General features: G+C 43.8%; 1 protein-coding gene across 5 annotated transcripts in view; it reads left to right on the top strand.

The window, feature by feature from the left end:
• Window positions 1-13,772, top strand: part of TMEM108 (transmembrane protein 108) — a 234,263-nt gene that overhangs the window by 194,971 nt on the left and 25,520 nt on the right. The window contains exon 1 of one of the 5 annotated variants that reach the window (XM_074945539.1): window positions 9,837-10,214. The exons of the other annotated variants lie outside the window; for them this stretch is intronic. Within the exon in view, the coding sequence (XP_074801640.1) occupies window positions 10,202-10,214 (13 nt within the window). The 5' untranslated portion in view covers window positions 9,837-10,201. Of the gene's footprint in view, window positions 1-9,836; window positions 10,215-13,772 lie in introns of those variants that run through there. 5 annotated transcript variants of the gene reach the window in all.

Below are 13,772 nucleotides of genomic sequence, written 5' to 3'. Positions count from 1 at the left end.
TCCATGGGGGCAGCCGTTTAAGCTAACTGCAGCTGATGGTGCAGGTACCTGGCTGCCATTTTAATGATTTCAATGGACAAATCAATAGTGTGCAGCAACACAGCGATCAGAACATAGGGCTAGGAACAAAAGGGTAAACGCGTGTAGTGCAGACACCTTGACATTTGGCCCAGATCCTCAGAGATATTTAGGTGCCTAATTTTGGTTGATTTCAATGGAAGTAATGAGCCTAAAACCTTTGAGGATCTGTGTTTTAAGGGGAAAACCCAGACTGCCTCAGGAAATAGTTGTGGTGAGCAAGGTGGCACATTTCCCTTTGAAGCAGCACTTGGCCAATATCCCAACAAGATTTTATGGGGACAGAATCAGACTGAATAATCAGCGGGTTTTTAGGGCTGTCAATCTAACACCTTTCAAGAAACTGCAGAAGTGACTGCGTTCCAGAGAAGGGTGAAGTGATTTCTGTCTCCTTCATATATAAGTGAATGGTTTAGCTCTCCAATTCAGGCAACACTCCCCACGATGTCTATGGGTATTTTACCAAGATGTGGTGTTTAGATGCTGCTTGTAATTATTAGAACTGGGAGCACTGGCTGCTGGGAGTCTGAAAGGACAGGAAACAGGAAGGGGGGGGAAGTTGAGGAGGCGGAGTGAGAGCTACTAAGGGTGCAGCAGCAGCTTGGTTAAGAGGTTTCCACTTTAAAAATAAAGTCCTGTTGAAGTGTGTTAGTACCTTGCCTGGTTGCTACAACACAAGAGTAAGGAATGCAAGCGTTAAGGTATTCCTAAGGTTTCCATCAGCCCCAATCTGTGGCTCCTGGGAAGCTTGTCAGGCCTGGAGGTGGGCTTTCAGTGGAAGGAACTCAGTGCAGTAAAGGTAGCACTCCGAAGCACACAGAGGCGGGGGGCCCTGTGGCACCAACTGACCTATGGCTTGCAAGCACTGTCTGCACAAGCCCTCTGCGGAGAAAGATGGGCTGGGCTGGGTCTCGTTGTTGAAATCCCCTAGGATTAATCCCTTATCTTTACTCACACTGAAAAGTGAGAACTGAGACTGAGTGACCGCTTCTCTCTCCTTTGCTCTAGGAAGGGAGCTGGGGAAGTAGTTTGCTTTTGTTGGGAATGCTTTACATCCCCTGCAAGGGGGCAGACTTATTAAATGACACAGCTGGAGTGTTGCACCCCCATACCCTAGAACCAGACCACAGGGTTGTGCCTGCCCACAGAATGAGGTAAGGGAAGTGCCTGCTCTTGCCCCAAAGGGATGACTTTGAGATGTTAACCTTTGACAAGGCTAATATGACAGTCTGACCCCAACCCAACAAAGCACTTGATATTATTAAGGCTTTTTTTAGTAAGGCCTCATGACATTCTCATAAGCAAACTAGGGAAATATGATCTAAATTAAATTACTATAAGATGGGTGCACAACTGATTGAAAGACTGTACTTAAGAGGAGTTATCAATGGCTCACTGTGAAACTGGGAGGGCGTATCTAGTGGGATCCCGCAGGGGTCCGTCCTGGGTTCGGTGCTATTCAATAGTTTCATGAATGACTGGGATAATAGAGAGGAGAGTATAGATTGCTCTTAAATTTGTGGATGACACCAAGTTGAAATCAACAAGAAATTCAATAAAGACAAGTGCGTAGTACTACCCTTAGGAAGGAAAAACCAAATACACGACCACAAAATGGGGAATCACTGGCTAGGTGATGGTACTGCTGAAGAGGATCTGGGGGTTACAGTGGATCACAAACTGAATGAGTCAGCAATGTGACGCAGTTGCAAAAAAAGCCTAGTTATTCTGGGGTATATTAAGAGGAATGTTGTATGTAAGACACGGGAAGTAGCTGTCTCACTGTACTTGGCACTGATGAGGCCTCAACAGAAGTACTGTGTCCATTTCTGGGTGCCAGATTTCAGGAAAGATGTGGACAAATTGAAGAGAGGCCAGAGGAGAGTAGCAAGAAACCTGACCTATGATGAAAGGTTAAAAAAAACCAACTGGGCATGTTTAGTCTTGAGAAAAGAAGGTTGAGAGTGGGCCCTGGTAACAATTTTCATATCTGTTAAAGGCTGTTATATAGAGGACGGTGATCAAATTAATTGTTCTCCATGCCCCATAGAGACAGAACAAGAAGTAATGGGCTTAATCTGCAGCAAGAGGAATTTAGGTTAGATATTAGGACAATCTTTCTAACTCTAAGAGTAGTTAAATTCTGGAACAGGCTTCCTAGGGAGGCTGTGAAATCCTCATCACTGGAGGTTTTTAAGAAACCTGTGTGGGGTGGTCTAGATTTCCTTGGTCCCACCAAGGTCCCTTCCAGCACTCTGTTTGTACGATTCGAGGCGTGTAACTTTATGCACACAAGCAGTCCATTGAAACAGGCTGTCAAAAGGACTACTGTCAGGCTTAAAGTTGTGCATTGTGTTTAAGTGCTTTGCTGCATCTATGCATGTATCAGTTCTCTGTAGCTACACGTTTCTAGGTAGATACCGCAAACTAGATAGGAAACAATTTACAAAACTTTTCCTTGGAACTACTTTTAGTCAGTTCTGCTTTAGGGAAACTATTTCCATAGCAGTCAGTGCATGTAAATGGTATTCTGTATGCACCAGGTGCTTCTACAGTGTGAGGGGGAAACTGAGGCCTGACAATATTCAAAATAACATTCAGAAACACCACCCAGACACTGCTTGTTAAATTGGAAGGAAATGCAAATGTGCACATAAAACTAACGCCCCAATATGGAATTCAATACATTGCAGTCGGTATATAATGCCATTCACACTCAAATGGAGACATAAATTACTGATATGATAAACTGTATCACTGGATCAGGCAGTATATGAAGTACCTGTACACTGTCTTCTATGTCATTGACTACTGAATTGAGTTAATCAAGCAATGAATCATATCAGTACTGAATTAAGTACAAGGTGCCAGGTCCTTCCCGCATTAACAGAAATTGTGTGTTGTGTCCAGCTGAGGTATAGCTGTGACCTCACTTATAAGAACATAGGATTTACCATACCAGACCAGACCATCATTCCTTCTAGTTCAATATCTGACTTCAAAGGAAGGCAAAAATTCATATATCAGTAGCTAGCCACTTATGCAATTCCCTTAATGGGGTGAAAAACTGTCTTTATCTCAGCAGAGATCAGCTTATGTTGTGAAGCATGAGATTTGATCTACAAATGTTATTACTGGTCACGAAACTGTCCAGTTCCTCTCTAACTCCAGCTGCAGCATTAGATTCTCTGACCTTCATGGGCTTTGAATTCTAGGGTAGTGAATTTCCCAAATTGCTGCCTATGAAAGGGATGAAATGACTGAGACACATGAAAGGCCAGTGGAAGCTCAGTCAGTGTGTGTATGTAATCCTAGTATAACATCTAACTAAGGAACTGGTGTTTCTATAGCACCTGCCCCTGACTTTCCAGGAATGGTATGGAAAAAATGACACCAATCTTACTAGTAGAAGGATTAATGGGTAACAAAATGCCTACCTTAAACATTCTGCCTTGGGGTGGCACCACATCTTTCAGACCGTGTTTGGAAGCATCTTTATAGAGAGAGGATATTTCTCCAGAACTTTCACATGAGAGAGCTCCATTCTCCCCAAGATGTCACACTACGTGAATATAAATGCCAAGGTCATAGGGGGCTCAGAAGTAACAAAGATAGATAGCAGTCAAGTTTCAGTACTTCAAATTGCTTCCTCTTTGAGGAATTTCTTGCTAGAACTCCTTTTCCCTAACCTCCACTTCAGGACCCCATCAGGTAGAGTCCTCTCCTTATGTGCAAACCCGTCTTTATAAATCTAATGAAAGCAAACATCTTCCTGGAGATTTGTTCCTGTCATGTTTAGTTCATGGGTTTCAAACAAAGCTGGAGAGAGAAATATTACTGGCAAATAAACAAAAAAATCATTGCTGGTTGTAAAAAAAAAAAAAAAAAAAAAAAAAGAGAGAGAGAGAGAGACACCATATTGAGACTGAAGTAACAGTCCATAAAGGAACCACTTTCTATATGACATAAGTCAAGGTAAATTAACTATACAAGATATGGCTTTCATGCTGTGCAAACTAGCCAAGCATTAATATCATTGTGCTTGATTTTACAATCCGTGTTGAGCCCAAACTCCCAGTAATATGAATGGAAATTCTGAGTACGTCCTGCAGAAGTTAGATCTGAAAAAGATTTCATATGTCATCTAGTTTTCACCTCATGCCAATGAAATATTGTTCTTTCTATAGCGTGTTTTCTAATGCTTTGTAAAGTCTGGTTTTGAAATGTCTCAAGAAATGAGATTTCCACTGCTTCCGACTAGAGACTATTTCACAGTCTGATAGCTCTCATCATTAGAAATAGTCTAATTTTTACCTTTTCCGGGTTTCATCCATTGCTCCTTTATGTATCCCCTTGATGTAACACTCTAAAGAGTTCCTTTCTCTGCTTGAGAGTTATCTCATCCAAATATGTGTAGGCACTGTGTTTGGCTTTTATTTTGGAGGGGACTCCTTAAAATAGTTTTAAATCCTTTTGTCCCCTTCTTATTGCTATAAATGAAATTGATACCCTTGACTGAGCCAGCATTTGTGACACCAAGTAAATCCCTTCTTTGACAAGGTCCCATTTTAGCTTTCCAACATGCAGTATGGCTATTCATGCAATTGTCAAAGTTCTTCATAAAGTCATATGACATTGACTGTAGGTCTTAGTAGCCAAAGGTTGTACAGTCACATCAATAGTATCTGCAGCAGTAAATGCAGATTAAAGAAAAGCCAGCTGCACATCCAGTCTGTCTCCCTTGGCAACAGCATCCTGCCAACAAGAGCACTGCCAAGTAAGGGCTGGAGAGGGAGGGACATGGATTACAAAATTAGGGATGGGCAAGCAATGTGTGAAGTGGTAGCATTCAGACCAAAAAACATCTTGCAAATTCAGATTTCTTTCAAAAATATTCTTGAAATAGTTTTGCTTGTTCTGTTTCTTTTTGGATACTATTACAGACAGACCTATTTCTTTGATGTGGAAGCTACGATTTATGCCAAGGTGCTAGCAAACAGACTGTCATCTTGCCCAATTATGTTCACCCTGACCCATATGGGTTCATTGCTGGCAGACTCTCTGGTATCAGAAGAACTCTAAACTTCATCTTTCATGTTAATTCTAGCAATTCTTCCTGTGTTCTTCTTTCTTTGGATGCTGAAAAAGCCTTCACCTGGCCGCAGTGGGAGCACCTCAGACAGATTTTGGTAAAGTTGGCTTTTGGAAATCAGGTTTCTACAGGCATATTGGCCCTGTATACTCCTCTTTAAGGCTGCATGTCTGTCATGGAGGTCACAGAAAGTCACGGACCTCCTTGACTTCTGCAGTGGCTGGTGCTGGCTCAGGGGCTGCCTGGGTCAGCAAAGGCAGTAGTTTGGGTGTGTGGGACAGGGCTCAGGGTTGGGGCAGAGAGTTGGGGTGCAGGGCAGCACTTACCTGTGGGGGGTGGCTCCCCGGCTCCCACCGGCATGTCCCTGCAGCTCCTAGAGGTGGAGGAGCCAGGGGGCTCCGCTTGCTGCCTGTGCCTGCAGGCGACCCCCACCCCCGCAGCTCCCATTGGCTGAAGTTCCTGGCCAGTGGGAGCTGCAGAGCCAGCACCTGTGGCGGAAGCAGTGCGCAGAGCCCCCCTGGCAGCCCCTCCCCTAGCCAGGCTCGCCAACCCTCCCCTCCCCCCCAGCCCCGTATCAGCAGGGGTCCTGGGCTGTGCACTGCTGCCTGCCCCCTCCCAGCACCAGCGGGGATCCCAGGTCAGGTGCTGTTGCCTCCCCCTCCCAGCATGGGTCCCAGGCCATGCACTGCCACCCATTCATCCTCCCCACCAGCACCAGCGGGGGTCCCGGGCCAGCCCCCCCTCAGCACTTGCAGCACCCCCAGACCGCCCCTCCCAGAGCATCTGTGGCTCCCCGGACCAAGTTTTAGTGAGGAGTGTATAGTAAAAGTCATGGACAGGTCACAGGCAGTAAACAAAACTTCACAGCCCGTGACCTGTCCATGACTTTTACTAAAATTACCCGTGACTAAAACGTAGCCTTACTCATCTTCGATTGTCTGCTTTGGTTAATGATCATCAATCACTTCCTTTTAATTTGTCTAGGGGTACAAGACAAGCCTTCCCCTTATCCTCTGTTTGCTTTGGCAATGGAGCCATTTGCAATAAATATGAGAAACCACCCCTTGTTAAAGGGCAGCAAAACATGCTAAAAATTATAGACCAGTTGATTTGGAATTTGGGCAGGTATCCGGCTTCAAAATAAACTATAATAAATGTGAAATTTTAGAAATTAATATTCCCAAAAGGGTCAAAACAAACTGTTGTCAGCTATATACATTTAAATGGGTAAAGCAATCTTTAAAATAAAATAATAAAATACATGGGGGAATGGAACAAATATGAAATTTCTCAGCTAGGTAGGCTAGCCTCGCTGAAGATGAATGTCCTCCCGAAGTTATTTTTGTTTCAGTGCATCCCTGTTGGTATTTCTGGCATGACCGTAAAACATGACAGGATGCACTTTTAATGTAGATAGTTAGCACCCTCTTCTCAAACCTTGTGCCTCTTGTGGCAAGCTTATGCTCGTGAACGACCCACACTCCAGTTGTCTGGGAGAATCTCACATGAAAGACCTCTGCCAAATTTGTTGGAACTTTGAACCTCGCACAAAGGAGAACAGAGCAATCAGACTTAAAGCTATCCTAAAGGAAGCTGCTCTTAGACCAGCCTTGGAACTTGGTGCAAAGTACTCCTCCGGCACTGTTCTCCACCCCCGGGCTGAGGAAGAAGCAGAAAAAGAAGCACACTGATAGAGGGCACTCGCCAGTGCCAAAGAAAGGCAAGCAAAGGGAAGGCAGTGGAGCGCGACCCACTTCGGGCACTCCTCCACCCCAGGTCCCATGGTAGCACCATAGAGTCTACTGGGGGACCCTCTGCCGACAGCAGGAAGTCATCGCGGCACCTGCGGAATTGCAGTGCTTTCAACCCAGGAGATCTTTGCAGCAGCCAGAGACTTGTTGTCACTACCGGTCACGCCGACCCCATTAGGTCAGCTGCCAGCTTTGTCATCCTTGAGCAGGAGGGAGCACAGAAGAAATATTATGTGCCAGTCAGTGGGTATGAGTATCCTTACTCTCACCCCCCTCCTGAGTCCCTTGTCATATTGGTGGCTAACGAAAGGGACAGACAGGGCCCGCTGAGCATTACCCGCAAACAGAAGGATGCAAAGAAACTTGATCTGTTTGGGAGGAAAGTTTATTTGACAGGTGGCCTACAACTATGTATCTCAAACCAGCAAGCCTTACTGTGGAGATACGACTACAATTTGTGGGACTCTGTGTCCAAATTTAAGGACTCCATGTCTTAAGACTTATGGCAGGAATTTTCAGCCATCTTAGAAAAAGGAAAGAATGTTGCCAGAGCCTCTCTCCGGGGACACTGGATGCAGCAGGCACGGCGGCCAGGACAATGGCCTCCATTGTCACCATGAGATGATGCTCCCGGCTGCAGTCATCGGGACTCGCTCAGGAGATCCAGCAGTCTATCCAGGACCTCCCTTTCGAAGGCTCCTCACTATTTTCAGAGCAGACGGACGCGAGACTACACGGCCTGAAGGACTCAAGGGCTACCCTCAGGTCCCTGGGCCTCTTGCTCCGTCCGCTTTGAGGAAGCACTTCAGGCCTCAACAGTCGCCATGCTTCTTGGCTCCGCCTCTGAGACAGGACCCCATAAGAGAAAAGAGAGAGGTTACAAGCGCTGTCAACCATTTCCATTCACCTCAACCTCCCAGCCAGGGTCACACAGGTACTCAGCTGAGACCAAGCAGGCTTTTGAAAGTGCGCCCAAGAGCGCTGTATCAGTTCCCACTTCAGATCCTGCCTCCCCTTTATTTTTGGGCCAACTGTCCCACTTCAGCCTGGCGTGGTTCTGCATAACATTGGACTCCTGGGTGCTAAATACAGTGGCGATTGGTTATACCCTGCAGTTTTTATCCACCTCTCCTTACCACACCCCATCCTTGTCCCTCTTCAGGGACCCTTCTCACAAGCAACTCCTTACCCAGGAGGTGCAGACCAATGTTCCCTCTAATTTTTGACAGGCTGTGTGTGCAAAAAATTTCTTCTGTGCAAATGTTTGTGCTTCTGTGCAAATGTTTGTGCGTGCGGTATTTCGCCATGTGCACGGGGTTTAGGATCTGTGTGCATGCGCACACACGCACAGCTTAGAGGGAACAGTGGTGCACACACTCCTACAGACGGGGGCCATGGAGAACTTACATCAAAACTTGAGAGGGAAGGGGTTTTACTCCCGTTATTTCCTAAGCACAAAGGCCAAAGGGGGCCTTTGTCCCATATTGGGCCTCTTTCAACTCAACAGATATCTCAAGAAACTGAGGTTTCGTATGGTCTCCCTGGCCTCCATCATCCCCTCCCTGGCTCCAGGGGACTAGTATGCTGACCGCCCTCGACTAGAATGATGCTTACTTTCACATTTCTATCTTCAGTGGCCACAGATCATTTCCAGTTTACCACTCTTCCCTTTGGCCTGTCCGCAGCCCCCCGGGTTTTCACAAAATGCCTGGCAGTGGTAGCTGCCTTCCTCAGAAAGCAAGGTGTTCAGGGATACATGTACCTCACTGACTGGCTGATCAAGGGTCGTTCAGAGGCTCAAGTAAAGAACGGCATCAACTTGGTCCAAGCCACCTTCCGAGCGCTGGGCCTAATGATAAACGAGCAAAAGTTGACCCTTATGCCAGTTCAGAGAATAGAGTTTATTGGGGCACTGCTCAATTCAACTCAAGCGAGAGCCTTCCTTCCGGAGGCCCGGTTCCGGACCATGTCGGACCTGGTATCCAAGGTCCAATCAATCACAACAGACCAGGTTTGCCTCAAGCTACTGGGGCACATAGCCTAGCCCATAGTCTAGCACAGATGTGGCTAGCTTCAGTTTACTCCCTGAACAGACACCACTTGGACTTGGTGCTTACTGTTCCAAACCCGGTCCTCATCTCCCACCACCACGTCTCCTCCCCACTCCTCTCCCAAAACAGCAAGAATGAATTTTCTAAGGAGACTGAGGGTAGCAAATTGCTTGGGCTATTCCAGTACCCACAGTAAGTGAGGAATGCCTGAGACGCTATATCCAGACATAGACTGGCTGGGATTCTCTCATGTCAGGTTGCAGTGCTCCTCTAACACTGAAACCCATCTTGGTGTATACTGTCTGAAAGCCAATTATTTTCCCTATTCCTTTTGGGGAACACTTAGCGTCTTGAACTAGGCCAATATTTGCGCTGCTTGGCCAATGTATTCTTCCATTCACCCATCCTTACTGCTCGTGTAACACAAACAAAAGAATATTACCAAGCTGGCATTAAGAATCAGGAGGTTGATCTGTGTTTTCAATATTTAAAAAAAATCAAAGTGATAAAACATAAATAATAAAGTTATCACCAAAGAGAATAATAAAATCTATGAGGTGTTTTGACTCCAAAGAAAGGAAAAGAATAGGGTCAGTATTTCATTTTACATATTTTTCTCTGACAAGAATTTTAATAGTCCTATAAATAATCAAATGAAGGTATAACTATTCTTACAGGTATAGAATCGGGAGCTAGATTTATAAAACCCATCTGCATGCTAAAAGCTAAATGATATATCAGAGCAGGAGCATTGTGCCTTGAAACAGAATATTAGGCAGTCTCACAAGGACGTGCAGCCGTGGAGCTTGTTGCTGTTTTGTTCCCAGCAAACTAGAACAGACAGTGATCCTCTGTAGCATTTGAATAGAATTGTGCCAGACAGACTGTATCTGGACTTGATAGAAGAGCAAGCTGGAATACCAGCCAGCCATTCAGTCTGCTTGCTGAGAAAGCAAATGGTTCAATAACTAATAAGCTTGCTTTGCGTTTGCAATGGTATTTCATAAAGGAGCACAAGCCCTTTATTTTACATCTCTGGAAGACACGCCTCCCTAGTCTGTGTCTGTCTTCATTCCTCCAAAGGAATTCCAACATTAGCAGCAAACTCTCCTCAGTGGAACTACCTCATTAATTAGGAGATGGTAGCATCTTTTATTTTTTACGTTGAAATACGAAGCTTCCAAGTCTGCATGGCGTGAGCAGGTGAGGATGTCTGCTGACAAGTCCAAATGATATTTTCAGGTAAGTGATTCCCTAATACAATCAGATAAAAGTCGTCATTTATTTTTCTCCTTAGTAATTATTGTGCTATTAGATTGTCAATGATCATTTTTACAAGGATCAGAAGTCTGCATGTATTTAAATGAATGGGCATCTATAGCATTTTTAAAGCACCTATTACCATAGTATCTATCTGCCTTTGTGTGCAGCATGAAAATGAATGAGAAGATATTATTTTATTTGTAATACCTGGTGTTATATCACTTGAAAATCTAAAATTAATTTTTGCTTATGGACAGACTCACTTGAAGCCTTTGATGGAAATGACCCTTACCAGCAGTGATGGTTGCTCTTTTAATAATTTAAATTGTTAAAGGGCTGGGCATAGTTGCTTTGTGCAAACTCTATGGCAGACTCTTATATTCTCATACTGTGTCAATGTCTTCTGGTTGCTCTTAGTTTCTCTATGTGATTTCCAAAACTTCTGCTCAGGCTATTTTATATTATTGCTGTCAGATTAATTGCACTCCTTTGTTATTCCTCGTGTTTCACTTTCTGTGTCATAGATTTTAATCAGACCTTGAATACAAAAGTAGGGTTGAATTTGTAGTGTAATCCATAAAATATTAACTGCATTTTCCTTCTCCTCTGACCAATACCTTGAAGAAAAAATAGAAAAGAACGTGTAATGGCACGTTTGAGAACTATTGCATGGCATTCTCGGACTCTGTGTAAGATGGTGTGAAGAAAAACAGCTTATGTGGAAGTAGCCTATTTTTTGGTCAGTTCCTCCATCGCTCATGGTAACTGAAATTGCTCAACCCTTTGCTTGTACAAATGTTACTCTACATTGTTTACGTGAAGAACAGGAGGACTTGTGGCACCTTAGAGACTAACCAATTTATTTGAGCATAAGCTTTCGTGACCTACAGCTGAATGCGAGCTGTAGCTCACGAAAGCTTATGCTCAAATAAATTGGTTAGTCTCTAAGGTGCCACAAGTCCTCCTTTTCTTTTCGCAAATACAGACTAACACGGCTGCTACTCTGAAACCTTTCATTGTTTACATGGAAATCCTATCACTTATTTGAAGCATTCATTCAGCATGTAAACAATAAAACATACCAAAAAATTACGTGAACAAAAGTTATAGAATATTGCAGGTTATACAGTTTCCATATTTTAAAAGTCACTGTTTCTACTTTTGTTGTTGTGAGCTGAGATGCATATGACAAAAGAACAGGATAATGCAGAAGGTTTTCACTACAAAAATGTGTTATTTCAGTTGTTTTGAACAGTTTTTATCAAGTGCTGTCTTTACCATTTAGTAATTCAAGAATGTTAGAGGCACAATAAGGTTCAAGCACACTGTACTCTGCCCAGGTATACATGCATCCAAGATATGCTTTTGTAGTCTAATTGGGATCTGTACATTCCCCTTGTAGAACTGTTCCTTTTGCTTCCTTTGCCCAAGGCGATCTGAGATAACAGATCCAGCAGTAGGTGTAAATACAAAGCTGTTCCTGACTTCCCACAGCAAAGATGTTTTTCAAGCACAGCTCAATGAGGCTCTTTTTATTCTGCTGCTGGGTCTACGGTGGGGAGGGCCAGAATAGGAATCTTTGCTTCCAAATGCCAGACTGAACTCTTTGTGGATAATCATTCACCATGAAAGATGTTAATATGGGGCTCAAAACTTTCCACTATATCTTATGCAATTAGGGCTCGGTCCAAAGCCCACTGAAGTCAGTGGGAGTCTTTCTACTGACTTCAGACCACATGTTGCATAAGATGCTGTTGTTTAAAGATTCTACCTAACATCTGAGCTGACTCCAGTAACATGCACAGACTCTCGTGTAAGGCTAATAAGCTATGCTTTACTTTTGAAGAAGTTAAAACTATTTACCAGCTACTGTTAGTAAAGTATCTAGTGCAACCTCTGGCTGTGTTAATTCCTGAGCAGACCCCACCCCTCCATGCAATGGAACCCTCTTAAGAGGGGGCAGCAGGGGCAGTGGACAGCTCAGGAACCGTGTCAGCATGGCTTCACCAGACCTGTGCCAACAGAGCCAGGAGAGAGCAGCAGAACTGAGGCTCAAGACCCAGCAGATTAGATACCCAAAGAGCTATAAGTTCTGGGGACTGAACCCCCAGCTTCTTCTGATGGGGAGAAGGCAGGCTATTCCTTCCCCTCAATGAAAGTATTCAGAAGAAGTTCCAGAGCAGTGGTTCTCAAAGCCTGGACCTCTCTCCTTTAGTAATGTGGGAAGAACAGGGTGATCACAACCTCTTGACACCTGTTGGCATCATGAGCCCCAGGCAAAGACCCTTGCTCTAGAGGAATTTCATCATTTTCTTCCAGATAAACATATCCCTTAGCTCTTCCTGTGAGTTTTTTTCCATGGAAGGGAGCAGTTTCAGCGTAAGCCTAGATTTGGCCCTCTGTATTGAGGATTTATCAAGATTTGGTCCACTGTATCCTGGTAAAGACTCTTATTGGTTTCATCTGCATATATCATCCTTTTACTGCACTATTTTTCATAATTGAGTGAATTCATTTTGGACTTAACGTACAGTACTTGGACAGTGCTCAAAGTATTATGCAAGAACAGAGTGATGTTGTTCCCACTGCCAACATACGAGGTCCATCAACATTCTTGTTAGGATTGAAGGGTTTTTAACAGAGCTATTGAATTAGGCTCCAAAGCTCACATTTGATGTATGACACAAATAAAATCTTTTGGCCATTTCTGAGCATGAAGAATGCAAAAAGAAAACAGGAATTAGTTTTGAGTTTCCATGGCTTTCCAACCCCATAAATCCTAGGAAATGAATTCCCCAGTCTGCTGGATATGGGAGGCACCTGTGTGCACACACTTACTTTTTACACCCATGAGGAGGCCTATTGAAGTCAATGGGCCTTATGTGCATAGAAATACATGTGCTTAAATCTTTGTCAGACCAGGGCCTAAATGCTCCAGCATCTTTCAACATAACAGCATATTCAATACGTAGATTAAAAAAAAAATCTTGTGCCTTCAAGTAATTGTTTTTCAGATTTGTCAGGACTCTCCTCAGTTGTCATGTTAGGGCAACATCACATTCTTCCAACTCACCTTTCCTTATTTTAAAATTATATAATCCCACATCTAAAAATATTGGATGCCTTGTAAATTGCCTCAGTGTTTTTTTTAAAGTGACTTTACGTAGAAAAGAGATGGACTGTCAGAAAAGAGAACAGATTTTTCCACTTATTCATGAATATCTGCTAAAATCCAGAGTGAGTCCTCATTAAGCTATATTTTGCTAACCTTCTGTCTGAGCATCTAAAAGCTATAGGGACAAATTCTGCCCTGACTTACACCTTGTGAAAATCAATGGGAATTCAGTGTTGGACTGCCTTTTGTGCTTTCAAAAATCTCCCCTCTCAAAAATGAAATGTACCTCACCTCCATGCTGCAGTTCTGTTGACTGCTTTATTTTGTCACAGTTTATAAATAATATCTTTCATTTCTGCACGGGATACTACAGTCTAGTTTTGGTGTCAAATGTTCACACTCAAAGCTCTGTCTTGATATTT

This window comes from Natator depressus, chromosome 2 (assembly GCF_965152275.1).
Source record: "Natator depressus isolate rNatDep1 chromosome 2, rNatDep2.hap1, whole genome shotgun sequence".
Classification (NCBI taxonomy): Eukaryota; Metazoa; Chordata; order Testudines; family Cheloniidae; genus Natator; species Natator depressus.
The sequence above is the reverse complement of the archived record's forward strand: the minus strand, read 5'-3'. Positions and strand labels throughout refer to the sequence as shown.